The sequence below is a fragment of the Bos javanicus genome, chromosome 10 (assembly GCF_032452875.1).
Source record: "Bos javanicus breed banteng chromosome 10, ARS-OSU_banteng_1.0, whole genome shotgun sequence".
Classification (NCBI taxonomy): domain Eukaryota; kingdom Metazoa; phylum Chordata; class Mammalia; order Artiodactyla; family Bovidae; genus Bos; species Bos javanicus.
The window spans coordinates 68049885-68065590 of record NC_083877.1 but is presented as its reverse complement, the minus strand read 5'-3'; the positions used below and the strand labels follow the sequence as shown (position 1 = coordinate 68065590).

Below are 15706 nucleotides of genomic sequence, written 5' to 3'. Positions count from 1 at the left end.
CTGATGTATGATAAGCTCCAAGAAGGCAGGGACCACTCTGTTATCACCCGCTGTATCCCCAGCGTGAGAAGATGCCAACCAACTGATGATGCTCCAACTCTATTTCCTTCCCCAAGGACTTCAATCTCCAGCCAAATCCTTCAAGGTTTCTAAACCCCACACCGTTACTATTACTGCTTTATAAAAATCCAGGCCAACTTTCAAAACTCTGCTCAAAAGCTGCCTTTTCCAGGATTTTTTCCCCAGTTTCCCAGCAATTCACATGCCTTTAACCTTCACCCTGTGGAGAGAATCAGGCTTCACAGTAATACAAACCTACCTTCCAGTCGTGCTCTGCCACTGATAAGGTGAGTTACCTGAACAGAAGCCTCACTTTCCAAATAACACAATCTAACTCCTGGGACTGATTAAGAAAAACAAAAGAATCTGGCACGCAGCACATCTGAAATAACAGCTCCCTCCATCCATCTCTCCCCGACACCATGGATAGTTTGTTGCTTAGTTATCTGTCTTGCCCTTAGATTGTAGGCCCCTGGAGGGCATTCCCTTATGTGGGTTCCTAAACATTAGATCATCAGCATCGCCAAAACAGCAACCACAACAGCATCACCTCACACAAACTGAGTGGGTAATGTTTACTGCATACGCTAAGATACTGCCCGATTTCTAGTATGTACAGTGAATTCCACATTTAATTCAATACATCCATGCTGCTGCTAAGTCACGTCAGTCGTGTCCGACTCTGTGCGACCCCATAGACGGCAGCCCACCAGGCTCCCCTGTCCCTGGGATTCTCCAGGCAAGAACACTGGAGTGGGTTGCTATTTCCTTCTCCAATGCATGAGAGTGAAAAGTGAAAGTGAAGTCGCTCAGTCGTGTGCAACTCTTAGCGACCTCATGGACTGTAGCCTACCGGGCTCCTCAGTCCACGGGATTTCCCAGGCAAGAGTACTGGAGTGGGTTGCCATTGCCTTCTCCCAATATATCCATACATGTGCAATAAAATATATCCATACATGTGCAATAAAATATACCTACCTATACATTTGTATAGGTTTTAGTGTAGTTTTAGTATAGTTTTTTTTTCTTTTTTAGTATTTATTTGGCCGCGTAAGGTCCGAGCTGTGGCATTAGGGGTCTTCCTTGCTTCATGCAGACTCTTTTGTTGCAGTCCACAGATTCTCTAGTTGTGGTGCTTAGGCTTAGTTGCTCGGCTATATGTGGGATCTTCGTTCCCCTACCAGGGATTGAACCCATGGCCCCTACATGGGGCAGATCCTTAACCACTGGACCATTAGGGAAGTCCCTTTAGTGTAGTTTTAAGCTTTACAATCTACAAAATTATAAAAGCTACATAATATACCATTTGAGCATTTGTTTAAACTTCTTTTACACTTAGTTGATAAATTTTAAATGCAAAAGTTTTCATTTTATATGCATCAGTACTTCTGATTACAAATGACAAATGTTAAAACTTTTTAAACAGAATTTGGGGGAATTTTAAGATATTCCATTCATTTCAGCTACTACAGGAATCCTTTTTCCTCTTTTTATGTCAAGCTGCTTGCTCACTTGGAAGGCAGTCACTTGCAGAGTCCGTAGTTCTTTCTCTCCATCCTGAGGACTGTGTTCACGGCTAGCAGTTCGGCTGTCATACTGTCTGCTTCTGAAGGGAGAACACTAGCCCAGCCCACACTGCACCATACCAGGCCACCTTCTGACGTTGCTTGCCCCCAAGCCAGCACACAACCCATGGGGAAAAGGAGACCCAGGAACTATACTTCTTTCCTACCACGGACAGTCACAGGTACAAATCACACAAATGAGCTCTTCATTGCCCTGTACCTGTAGGATGCTAGTACAGATGACCTTCCCACCTCCTCAAATCTCTGTTAGCTCTGTTATTTCATTTGGGTGGCCTTTAAAAGCTGAAAAGTCCATCATCCACTAGCTGTCCTGAGGTTAAAGCTGCTTATGCTCCAATCTTCCAGAAGCATGGTTTTCAGCTCTGCTGGGTCATTCTTCAACTGCCTGCTCTCAAAGAATTTCAGGAGATAATATTGATTACGGAGATTAATGAACGCAGAGAGACTCACAGATGACTTACACATAATAAACTTATTCCACAAATGCTTTTGTTAGCTAAGCTTTTCAGGCTATACGGTACTTAATGTTTGGAATAACTCATCTAAAAGGCTGAAATTGTGCTTATTAAAATAATCAATAACCTGAAAGAAACAAAAACTCAGTGAATAAATTCCCATTAGTCTGTCAGATGTGACAACTGAATCACACGCCAGTGTAATACTGCGGTGTCTCAGTTGTCTACTGCTATGTAACAAACCACCCCCAAACACAACAGCTTCTAAGGACAACCAGCACTTGGAACTCATTGATTTGGCAGAATGAGAAGGAAATTGCTCATCTTTGCTCCATGTGGTGTGGCCTGGGCAGCTTGATGGGCCCAAGGAGCCAAGATGGCTTTACTCAAGGTCAGTTGCCTCAGCAGAGTGGTTGGAGTGGCTGGGGGCTGGCCAGGCCTCTCTCCTTTTGTAATCCTGCCAGGGCCACCCTCTCCAGCAGGGCAGTCAAGACTTCTTTACATGGTAACTGCCTTTTAAGAAGGTGCTGTAGACTGAATTTATATGTTGAAGTCCTCAGCCTCAGTACACTTCAGAACGTGAATGTATTAGGAGACAAGGTCTTTAAAGAGGTGTGTGCATGAGTGCTAAGTTGCTTCACTCATGTCCAACTTTTTGTGACCCCGGACTGGAGTCCACCAGGCTCTGCTGTCCATGGGATTCTCTGGGCAAGAATACTGGAATGGGTTGCCATTCCCTTCTCCAGGGGAATCTTCCCAACCCAGGGATCGAACCCATGTCTCCTGCATTGCAAGCAGATTTTTTACCACTGAGGCACTGGGGAAGCCCCTTTAAAGATATTAAAATCAAAGTTAAGTTAGGTCACATAGTGGGCGCTAATCCAACATGACTGGTGTCCTTATATGAGGGGCAGGGCCACCAAGAATGGGCACCTACACAAGAAAAAGTCACATGAGGACACAGCAAGAGACAGTCATCTGCAAGCCAAGGAGGGAGGCCTCGGGAGAAACCCAACCTGCTGACACCTTATCTCGGACTTCAGCTTGCAAAACTATGAGCAAGCTTCTGCTGTTTAAGCCACCCAGCTTGTGATGTTTTATTATATAGCAGCCTGGAAAATTAGTATAGAGAACAAAAACGGAAGCTAGAACACCCCTTAAGCCAGCATCCAAAAGTCACAGACCTCCATCACAAAGATGGTTCAAAGCAAATCACAAAACCAGCCCAGATGCAGGGGGAGGGGAGTCACCACCTCAGAGAGGTCCAGCACGCAGGCCTGATTTGAAGATACTTGGGGGAAAACATGGGTTTGCAAGTCCTACTGGGAGAGTCTGGTAATGTCCACCTCAACACACAGCCTTTAAATACAGTTCTTTCACTGAATGGTTTACAGAGTCAAACAACTGAATGCTTATTATGTGGAAATAGTTCAAGAATGCAAAAACCCTGTTGAGAAGCATACACAGTACAGTCCTCTGTTCTCTCCAGTAGCTCTCCTGCATACCTTAGACAAATAGCTATGGAGCAAAACGAGCAAGCCTCCATTCTGCATTCTATCCGAGAGCATGTTGTAATAAAAGCACCCAAACTCTAATGCAGTCTCACATACCACAGCAAGGACCCAGTCTGTAAGTTTCTGGGGATCTGGCAAGAAGCACAATTCTCTGTGTTTGTGGTCCTTGCGCAAAAAGGGCCAGATTTCCTCAAGGTAATCAGTTTATCAATCAAGCGCTCCAGAAACCCCTCCTTGTCACCCATCACAAGTTCTGAAGACAGATAGAGGCCCCACAACCCTGTAGCAGGAGGCACAAGCAGGCCAGGTACAGACTGAAGGACGTGGGGGGAGGCGGGCTTTGAAGGAGCCTGGAAGGTGCTTGGAAATAGTAAACAGCCGTTCCATACCAACAGCCTGGAAGCCAAATACACAACCGCCCGATTGGGTTGGATTCTGCTAAACCAGTACTAATTAGAATGGAAGCACAAGGCTAGAGATTCTTATCCTAAACACAAAGCAAAAAAGCCGGGTATGAATGGAGTTAAGTGTTTGCAAGTGAAAAGCATTATGCAGATGGCTGGACATAAAACCTCAATCAAGAATGACTTGCAGTAGTCTTAAATCTGCTGCTGAAAATACCCCCAATGCATACTTATTAGGTCTGTCATCCAGGAGGACGCTTGCACCCCAGCCATCGTTAGCCAGCAATAATGACCGCAGCCTTTCGGCACCACCCCTGTGCACCGCAGTGCAGCTCCGGCAGCTGGTGGAACGGGAACAGATGGCCTGCTTCCCTTCAAGGCAGAACGTTCTGCAGGTGACAAAATGACTGTTAGGTGACTGACAAAAAGAAAAACAAACAAAAGTTGAAACAGGGGTATCTGATGTCAGTAACGTACATGTTTAGTATCGCAGGAAGCCTTTAACTTGGACCTTTCAGGTGGGGAAGGCTGTTTACAAAACTGCAGCTGTGTTCGGGAATCCGCGTTCCTTCCCAAGCGAGGAAAACAGTCCCTGAGCCCCAGAGATGAGGCTGAGTTGAGCAGGGCGCTGCAGTGTGCCGGAGAAATCCCACCTCCTGTGCACCTGAAAAGGTGTACCCCGTACCCTAAGGGAGGAAGCCTGTCCTCTAGGAGGGAAGAGTAAATCGTCTCAAGGAGCCCTGCTGCTGCTGCTAAGTTGCTTCAGTCGTGTCCGACTCTGTGCGACCCCATAGACGGCAGCCCACCAGGCTCCGCCGTCCCTGGGATTCTCCAGGCAAGAACACTGGAGTGGGTTGCCATTTCCTTCTCCAATGCATGAAAGGGAAAAGTGAAAGTGAAGTCGCTCAGTCATGTCCAACTCTTCACAACCCCACGGACTGCAGCCTACCAGGCTCCTCTGCCCGTGGGATTTTCCAGGCAAGAGTACTGGAGTGGGGTGCCATTGCCTTCTCCGTCAAGGAGCCCTAGAGAATGCAATTACCACCCTGAGCATGTGACACTTATAGACTACTCAGAATCCTATGGCCCATAAGAGTGGAACCCACCCAGCGCGGCTTAGACAGGATTGAAAGTAAAGAAAAAACTGGAAAAGGTTGGGAGCTCTCAGAGGATACAGAATTCCTTTCTGAGAAATGCTTCCCCTGATTTTTGTATCTTCCAGGGCCCCACTACCTTATCCCTTCCACTTGACCCAACTAGTCCCCCCTGCCCTGCCACCCAAGCACTCTCTTGCCCCGTGTCCTGTGTCAGATTTCCCGGGGCCCTCTCTGAATTAAAGCTGTATCTACAAAGGTGCTGCTTGTCTGTACCGCCCACCTCTTGCACTGAAAGGTGAGCTCCCTGCAGGGCTGTCTACCTCACTCCTACTGTATGCAGCCCAGTGCCCAGGGCAGTGCTGCTCCTCGGTCAGTATTTCTGAGTCAGTGAACGAGTGGCAGCCCACTCACAACCCGGGACAGTGGTGTGACTGGACGTCTTGAGGGACAGGAATCAGATCCTGGCTCCCACACGCCTCGACCTGAGCTTCTCCTTCCACCCGCCACTGCTGCAGCCCACTCTGCGGAAGTGCTTTCTCTGCTACCAGTTTCTGAGCTGACAGTTCAGCGACAGTCTCCCAGGCCCATAGGATAATGTCCCAAATCCTGCCGGGCTTGCCCTCCCACCCTCCTGGCCCACATGATTCATTTCAACCACTTTCTTCCAGCCATCTGGGACTTTTCTCCATTCCTCAAAGGAGCATGTACACTCATCTTTGGATCTTAGAATACCGTGGGCCGTCCTGCTAGAGCAAGTGTTCCCTCTAACCTCCGCCTGGCTAGCCTCTTCTTGTCCCAGCACAGGGTTAGGTGACCCATCCTGCTCCCCCATCACAGCCTATGCTCTACACTGCTTTCTATGTAGGCTCCACGGCAGCAGAGATGATACCTGTCTTGTTCACTGCATCCCTTAGTGCCAAGGACAGCATCCAACATGTAGCAGATGCTCAAATATTGGTGGAATAAATAAATGAACTGAATATTTGTAATAGCCGTTCCCTAAAGGGTTGTGACAAGAATAAGACAGTAACTCACGTGTCTGCCTTGCCTAGCTATATCCCCCGTGCCTGGAAGAGTACAATCCCATTAAATATTTGTTGAATGAATAAATTCCTGGCTTGCCTGATGTAACCCCACCTCTTTCTCTCCCACTTGGGAGAACACAGCAGAATGCAAGTGGGTAAAGTCACAGTATTACTGAGACATCTTGGAATCATTTGAAAGATCCACACTTTATTACATGTCATAAATTACTGGCCACATACCTCAAAACTGATCATCACATGTAAGGTGGCTGAGACAGTGGTTGAGAACAGCTGATTTAGACAAAGCGAAGAACTATGAAGCACTTTTTGCTCTCCTTATTTTTATTGTCCAGAAGATGAAGGTAACAGTAAGCTCAATAAGAACCGTTAACGGAATCATTCTTACCTTCCATTTTCTTCTTATAAAATAGATTCTGCTCATCCTAGGAGAAACCCTTAGTTAAATCAGATGATGTTAGAAATTCCTGTTCAGTTATTTTACTCCCATACCAACGAGCTCCATCAAGGGCTACTGTCTCCATTCCAAAGCCAATCCATGTCTCCATGTTGCTGATTCCTGCATGCTGCTGCTAAGTTGCTGGTAAGTAGCTTCAGTCGTATCCGATTCTGTGCGACCCCACAGACGGCAGCCCACCAGGCTCCCCCGTCCCTGGGATTCTCCAGGCAAGAACACTGGAGTGGGTTGCCATTTCCTTCTCCAATGCATGAAAGTGAAAAAATAAAGTGAAGTCGCTCAGTCGTGTCTGACTCTTAGCGACCCCATGGACTGCAGCGACTGAGCGACTACCAGGCTCCTCTGTCCACTGGATTTTCCAGGCAAGAGTACTGGAGTGGGTTGCCATTGCCTTCTCCGATTCCTGCATAGCAGACACAAAACCACTACCTCAACATGACAAGGGTGGTAGCCTTCAAAGATGGCAACTAGCATGTTTTCGGTTTTTTGGTCTTTTCTGTATACATGTTTCATCCTTTTGCCAGTTTTACTGATATGTTTTGGTAAAGCTGCTGGAGGGCTTCCCACGTGACGCTAGTGGTAAAGAATCCAACTGCCAATGCAGGAGACTTAAGAGATGCGGGTTTGATCCCTGGGTTGGAAAGATTCCCTGGAAAGGGGCATGGCAACTCACTTCAGTATTCTTGCCTGGAGAATCTCATAGACAGAGGAGTCTGGCAGGCTGCAGTCCATAGGGTCACACAGAATCAGACAGGACTGAAGCGACTTAGCATGCATACATGCAAAGTTACTAAACCCTGAAGCAAGCCGGTTTTGCTTTTGTTTACCTAAAGCATCCCCAAATATGGATCACCTGATGAGATACAACTGAAAATGAAAAGTCCTAATGAAGGTTTCAGGCTTGGTGTGTTAAAGAGAGAAACAAATAAATCTGAGAGACCCAGACAAGAAACCACACAGACAGCCACATACTCCAAACAAGGCTAAAGTTAGTAAAGGAAAATATAGCAACCCAAAGCCAGTCGCATCACAACCCTTTATAGCCTACAGAAGTAGACACTCCATCCACACAAACAGATCTGTGCTCTTCAGATCACTCCAAATGCTGAGAGATAGCAACGAGTTTGTTTTGTTTTGCTTTGTTTTTAAGTTCAAAGACCTTTCCTTCTATAAAGGATACTAGTGTTTGATGTTTGGGCCCAAATTAGAGAGGAGGACAAGAAAAGGAAAAGTGTTAGGATGTATTTTAAGGTTTCTTATTACTACCAAGGAGGGGGGGCCAAGGCACAGTGCCAAGGTTAAGACAAAACTGGCATCTAGAAATTGGAGCTGCTTGTTTCGAAAAATAAAGACCATAAACTCTCCCAGCAACAGCCCTCTTTGTCTTACCTGATAAAATGCTGCACAATCCAAAGGGAAAACCACATGTACCCCCTGACCTTCAGCCTTTTGTAGATCTCGAGCAGTTTCAACCACAATATGTTATTTTTGAGTCATATCTGCAGAAATTCTTAACATTTTTTTTGTGCAAAGGATCCTTCTGGCAGTCTTTAAAGTATACTGAGCCCTTTGCAGAAAAATAATTTTACACATATAAAATACAATACAAAGGCTTAAAAATGAAGTCAATCATACTTGGTTATCAAAGATAAGTTGTGATACAATAACGTATGCATTTCTGGATTAATGCATTAAATAGCAAATCCAGCAGCAGGTCTATTTATTGCCTATACACATAATGGAGTAAAATATTAAATCTCAGTTTGAATCCAGTAAAAGCAAAGATATATTTTCCCACCATCCTAGTTCAAGGGCTCCCTGGATTCCATCTGTGAACTCTAGGTTAAAAAAATTAAATTAAATTAAAAAAAAAAAAAAAAAACCTTTGGTTGAGAGATCCAATAAAAATACATTTTGTGAAGCATCAAATGAAAAAGAAAGCTTTGCAAAAGACATTATCCATTCAGCAGTGAGGTGAGGGGAACTAAGAGTAAAGCAATATGTTTCCAAAAATCATGATGGGCCATTAGTCAGCGAGAGAGCTGCATGCTTCAAATTGAATCCAGAAAGAGATTCAGCTTCCCTCATGCAAGTTACAAAAAACCTGCAGCTTTGGGGAACTGATAGCACTGCTGGAATCTGCCCTGAAGTGGGGAACCTGTGACCTGGCAGTGCAGTGATCCAGCTTAACTATGAACTTGAACAAACCTCCTTCCTTCTGGGAGTCTCGTGTTCCTCATTGGTAAAATTAAAGAGCGAAGTATGTACCATGGCCTTTTAGGGCCCTTTCAGTTCTCAAATTTCATCATCAGATTATCTCTTCCTTGTGCTGGTTATTTTAGCCTACTGAGCTTAATTTTGAAACATCACTGCCCTCCTAAAACCTGGAACAGAAAGTCTTATCAAATTTTGAACACCTTCATGTACAATCTAACACCAATGTGTCAGATATATGTATACCATTACAACTTTTAAAAATGGCTATTTTGCACATACCAACTTCCAAAAAAGTAATCACAGCATCTATCTTTTCCACTATTAAACCACAGTTCCCATTCAAATTCTAGCACCACCAGTTCAGTCGCTCAGTCGTGTCCGACTCTTTGCGACCCCACAAATTGCAGCATGCCAGGCCTCCCTGTCCATCACCAACTCCTGGAGTTCACTCAGACTCACGTCCATCGAGTCAGTGATGCCATCCAGCCATCTCATCCTCTGGCGTCCCCTTCTCCTCCTGCCCCCAATCCCTCCCAGCATCAGGGTCTTTTCCAATGAGTCAACTCTTCGCATGAGGTGGCCAAAGTATTGGAGTTTCAGCTTTAGCATCAGTCTTTCCAATGAATACCCAGGACAGATCTCCTTTAGAATGGACTGGTTGGATCTCCTTGCAGTCCAAGGGACTCTCAAGAGCCTTCTCCAACACCACAGTTAAAAGCATCAATTCTTCGGCGCTCAGCTTTCTTCACAGTCCAACTCTCGCATCCATACACAACCACTGGAAAAACCATAGCCTTGACTAGATGGACCTTTGTTGGCAAAGTAATGTCTCTGCTTTTCAATATGCTGTCTAGGTTGGTCATAACTTTCCTTCCAAGGAGCAAGTGTCTTTTAATTTCATGGCTGCAATCACAATCTGCCGTGATTTTGGAGCCCCCCAAAATGAAGTCTGACACTGTTTCCACTGTTTCCCCCTCTATTTCCCATGAAGTGATGGGACCAGATGCCATGCTCTTAGTTTTCTGAATGTTGAGCTTTAAGCCAACTTTTTCATTCTCCTCTTTCACTTTCCTCAAGAGGCTTTTTAGCTCCTCTTCACTTTCTGCCACAAGGGTGGTTTCATCTGCATATCTGAGGTTATTGATATTTCTCCCCGAAAGGAATACACAAAATCAATGCATGCTGAATTACTGAGATTATGTTAACTATGTTTCCCACATTTGAGCCACTGACCAGCATTACAGGGTATAAACCAGAAAGGTTCTTGACAACTACCCAATCCAAGCATATTTCATTATTGCTAAAGAAACAGGAAGAAAGTGAGGGTTGGGTGCATGTACTCGGTCATGTCCGATTCCTTGTGTAGCCCACCAGGCTCCTCTGTCCGTGGAACTTTCCGGGTAAGAATACTGGAGCAGGTTTCCTACTCCAGGGGATCTTCCTGACGCAAACAGCCTCTGCAGCATCTCCTGCATTGGCAGGAGGATTCTTTACCACTGGGCCAACTGGGAAGCCAGAGAGTGAAGGACTAAGCCACTACCACAAAGCCAGTGGGCAAGAAAGGAGAAATTCAGTCCAGGACTCCTGAATGCTGGTTCATACTCTTACCAACAAACTACATCGAACTACCTCTCAAATCCTGACACACTTCCCCAAGTTTAACATTTTAGCCAGGTTTAAAATGAACAGCAAAAAAGACCTGAGAGGTAGATCATCATTTCTCTACCTTTCATTACGTAATGGACACAGCAAAAAGTTGTGGCTCTGATGCATTCACTGGCTGGAATCATGAAAAAATTAAATTCTACCAAGCTGCTAAGAAAATGATGACCCTACAAAAATCCTAACTGGGATTCTCTTAACATTGTGTAATACATGAAAAGACGCAAAAGTATTTGCATATGAATATAGACATATACGTATATAGCTCTTCAATCTGCATTCCAGGATTTCTTAGCAACATTTTACTACAAAATTTAGAAGAGAAAAAAAAGAGCAATCACACAACAGTTTTTTTGTTTTTTTTTTTTTTAATGAAAAATGCACTGTATTTTATAAGCAAAAAGCTTTTTATGATACTAATATGGGGCATTTTTAGATTTCAAGATTAATTTCATCAATAAAAAAATCTAGAAATTCTGACATTATGTTATAGATGATCAGACATGCAACACTGATAATAATTTTTATTTGATCATCACTGGTGATTTAAGAGGGAGGGCACTACCTCAAGTCCTAAGGGTAGGATAATGATTAATATGGGTTGCCTTAGAGTCTACCTACCTTTTCACTATTTCCCTACATTCTTCAGTGTGTTCAATATTGTTAGAGAGTCAGAGAACTACTCTCAAAAATAGAAAATGGCCCCAATTCTTCTTAAGTATTGAAAAACCAAACTTAGCATCTTCTCAGAGCCTGGTCTCAACTCACCTTTCACCTCCTCAGAGAAACCTTCCCTGCCTTCCCAGCTAAAGAAGGCAAGACCTACCTATTGCAGATGTCTCCTAAGCTAACCCGTTTCTGTTGAGAACTTGGCGGCGCCCGAAACTGCCATTTATTATTCATTTGTTTACATGTTTCCTTCTGTTTATATCTGCCACTCCACACCACAGTGAAATAGCTCCCTGTGCTCTTCTGGATCCTCCATGCCTAAACAGTGCTGGCACACAGGAGGTGCACACCAACTGCTGAGTGGCCTAAAATATTAACAGAAGTGTGATTCCGTCATGGACTTCCCTTGTAGCTCAGTTTGTAAAGAATCTGCCTGCAGTGCAGGAGACCCGGGTTTGATCCCTGGGTTGGGAAGATCCGCTGGAGAAGGAAATGGCAACCCACTCCAGTATCCTTGCCTGGAAAATCTCATGGACACAGGAGCCTGGTGGGCTGCAGTCCATGGGGTTGCAAAGAGTCCGGCAGGACTGAGCAACTAACACTTAATTCCATCATACTAAGTGTCCCCTGGAAAAACATTTGTAAATAACAGAGCACATGCAACTGGCAACGTATTTACATAGCCTGCTTTAGTATAAGCCTGATTGGAGGACAATTCAGGGTAAAAATCCTTTTCGGGGCTTTGGAATGTCCTGCACTTCCAGCTATGAACACAAACCCTCTCCAGACCCACTCACACCCTGCTTTCATGAAACATCTCAACGACTATTTCCTCAAAAGGAAATAATGAAATAAAGTCCTGGCCTAAGTTAATCTTTCGTGTCAGGTTCACAATGTTAAACATACTTTGAAGCCAGCCACACAAACAAAACCAAACTGCACAAAATTAGGCTGGGCTGAGGTTACATAAGACAAAGCTAAACTCTAGCTTTTTGCCTGCCAGTCCTCTCTCCTTCCACTGAATCTTGATGTTTGTCTTTTAATGCAATTAGATGCAGGTGAGAAAAATGCTTGTCTGAAACAGCTTCCAAATAGGTAAATGAGCGTTCCAATGATACTCCACCTAACAATGTAGCTACAAACTACGCCAAACTGGACAACTTTGAGCTGGGCTGCGTCTGGAAGCTTCTCTTAAAAATTCGTCACTTTAAAATTATCTTTAAGTCGGCACTTACTTCAAGGTATTCAGTTATCAAAACACATTTTTCAGAGTGCCCTGAGTTCTTCCATACCCATGACTCTTCACATGTGTGCTAAGCCTACGTTTCAGCACCCATAATTTTCAGAACACAAGTCTTTCAAGAGAGGAGCACAAAAGCGCGGGTTTCCGAGAGTGACAGATCTAAAGGAAAAAATAATCCTTTCTCTTTTCTCCTCCAAGGCTAAACCCAAGTTGCTCCTTCTCCCGAATTTACCGCACTCCCCCCACCCCATTCCGCTTCCCTTTCACTGCCCACTTTATCCTGCTTTAATCCCAGCGAAGCCTCTCTCTAGGCTTATTAAGTGTAAACAATAGAAATGTCACAAGGAAACTCAGGAAGTAGATGAAGTCCCTAATTGCTGCCGTTTAAAGATTGTACATAATTACTATCTTCAGAATGTGGTTTTCACAAGCCGAGAGGGAGCAGAGGCAGGCGAGGCTGGCGAGCTCCCCGCCGCTGGGAGGACATCTGCGAGGCCGAATCCCAGGACCGAAGGACAGAGAGGATGCAGCCCCGCGCGCCCCGGAGCCCGGGCGGGCGCAGCGGCTTTCGTGCCCGCTCCACGACACTCCCGGCGGAGAGAGCCGAGGGCCGGCCCGGCCGCCCGGGTCGCAGACAGTTCACTGCCCTCCGGCTGCGGCTGCCGCGGCGGTCACCATAACAATATGCAAGGCGCTGCCCGCGGACGCCCCTCGCTCGGATCCCACTGCCCGCAGCGCCGAGCCGCCGGTGCCGCGCCTGGAGTTCCGGGCCCCGGGCTCACAGTAAGCGGGAGCAGAGGGACCCTGGGGGCCTCTCAGTTTCGCCAAGGTGGCAGGGTAGTCCTCGGACACCGCGAGGTGCCCACGACGGCTGTGCTTCAACCCTGGTCCCTATCCCCGACACCCGGCCCGGGGCACGCGGGGAAGTCGAGCCTCTGCCCCCGCAGTAATGCCAAGGACTTAGTCCCCGAACGCTACACCCCGCGGGGCTCCGAGGTCGCCCCAGTCCCCGCCGCTGCCTTCGCCCCCGGCTGATCGCGCTCCGCCACTTCCCTCGCCACCGTCCTCGGCGCGGATAGCGCATCCCTGTGCTCGCCGCAGCGACCCGCGCGCGCGAATGGGGGCATCCCACCCCCACCCCCGCCGTCCCAGCCCTCCGAGACGCTCCTACCGGCCCAAGCGCCCTACCGATGGCCAGAGAACCCCCAAAACACCCCGATGGCCCTGCTCCGGGATGTGGGTGCGCGGCGGCCACCCAGCCCGGAGCGCTTGCTGTCCGCCCCCAAGCTCCCCTGATCGGGGATCCCCGGACTCACCCCAGTACCACCAGCTCCCCGTATTTCACGGGCTCCTTATTGGGGGCGCAGTGCTCCTCCGGGCCGGGGGAAAACATGGAGCCCTGCTCGGCCGCCGCCGCCGCCGCCGCCTCCGCCGCGATCCCCGCTGAGTCCGCGCCGCCGTTACAATCCCATCCCGAGAAGGGAGTGAGCGCGCCGGGGAAGGGCACGGCGGCGAAGGGGGCGCGGGGCGGCCAGTCCCGCGGCTGCTCCGTCGTGGCTGCGTGCCTGCCCTGCCGGGCTCTCTAGAGCTCCGCGCGCCGCCGCTGCCCCGAGCTGGACTCGGCAACAAATGGGACCGGGCAGCAGGGAGACCCACCGCGCGAAGCGCCGCAGCCGCCGCCGCCGCCGCCGCCGAAGCCCCGCGGGAGGGAGGAAAAGAGGGAGCGAGCGAGCCAGGGAGGGGCGGGGGCAGCGGGCGGGGGAGGGGCGGGGGCCGGACCGCAGAGCCGCCCCGCCCGCGCGCGGGCAGGTGGGAGCCGCCCCGCCCTCCGCGAGAAGCCCGCGGCCCTCCGCCCACCCGGCGCCCCCTCCCCTGGCGCGTGGGGCCGCCCAGGTCCCCTCCCCGCCCCCTCGGGCCCAGCGGCGGCTCGCCCCCGTGTTATGTAAACATAGAGTAAAAGGGAAAGGAAGTTCTTAAAGGAGCAGCTCTATTTTTTTTTTTCCCTCTCTCGCTTCCTTCCCCAAACTTAACAGCGCGGGCACCTCAGCCCTGGTCGCCGAGTTCTCCAGCGGTCGAAGGCTGCGCAGGATCCCCGGAAGCACGGCGGTTTAGGTTCCCAAGCCTAACTTAGTTTCCTCGGGTGAGCTAGCTGTAAATAAAGAACCTGCTGTCCGGATATGGGAGCATTTGCTTTCCCGGTGTCACCGTGTTGCGGCACACATTCGGAGGTGTTCCACACGCGCACCTGGAGCCTCCTCTTCCAAAACCCAGTCCTTTAAAGCTTGAAGAAGTCTAGAAATTTGGAGGCTCTGCCAGTTGGCACTGGATTAGAGGGAGTTTTGAAGGCGCTTGGAGCACCCCTCCATTCTGCAGGATGTAGCAACCCGGTCTGTCGTCAGCAGACTTCCACGTGGTTCAAAAAAAAATTGTGTGTGTGTGGTTTTTTTTTAATCCATACTCTCTCCCCTTTCCCATACCTTCTCTCAATCCCCTAAGCAATTTAAAAGAAAAGTATTTGAGTAAACTTTTTAGTGACTATAAAGTTTCCTTTAGTATCATAATTTAGCCAACACATTATGTTTGCTTTTTTATGCGTTTCTAAATAGTTACTAGGCTTTGAAATATTTTAGAGTATAATAGATTTACTGACTACTGTTTCTCATCATGCAGTATTTTACCACTTATTAAGCACTCATACTGGACACTGCATATTATTGTCAGTCACTGCCTCTCAAGATTGTTAAATATTTAAATACATATTGCAAACACTATGTATAAACACTGACTGGTTGGCTATGACCCTAAGCAAAGGACTAGGGAAAAAAAAATTTCATCACAGTTAAGATAACCTTCCATTGCGCTATTCAGTACCCTTTGTCTAACATTCTCTGATAGGTTATTGCTACAGTGACATGATCTGCAGGAAATTTTACTTCAGTTAGTGACTAATTTTTTTTTTAATTGGGGCTTTAGAATTAAATTGTTTCAAAGTAACTTAAGCCACACCATTGGTAAATAAAACACACAAAAAAATTTTAAATAACTTACTTCACCTAAGTATAAAAATTCTTCAACTGCACACAGCTATCCTGCATATTTTACATATCCTCTGTAACATGTGTGTGTGTATTACTAGTTTTAACCAACAATCCTTCACTAAAGGGTTGAATGCTTTCTCATCACTAGTGTCTTGGTGTGAATTTCTGTCTGAATTTCTCTGCCTAATTAATGTAGTCTTCATCTATCTACTCTATGCTCCTACTTACCATATAGATGTGTGACTAGCAAAGATCTATCAG

General features: G+C 47.1%; 1 protein-coding gene across 2 annotated transcripts in view; it reads right to left on the bottom strand.

Moving 5' to 3' along the window:
* PELI2 (pellino E3 ubiquitin protein ligase family member 2) overlaps positions 1 to 14865 on the bottom strand; it is a 201340-nt gene extending 186475 nt beyond the window's left edge. The window contains exon 1 of one of the 2 annotated variants that reach the window (XM_061428986.1): positions 13724 to 14865. In XM_061428986.1, coding sequence (XP_061284970.1) covers positions 13724 to 13800 — 77 coding nt within the window. In that variant the 5' untranslated portion in view covers positions 13801 to 14865. The remainder of the gene's footprint in view (positions 1 to 13723) is intronic. The other variant, XM_061428985.1, reaches the window with a different exon arrangement.
* Between the last annotated feature and the right edge of the window lie 841 nt (positions 14866 to 15706).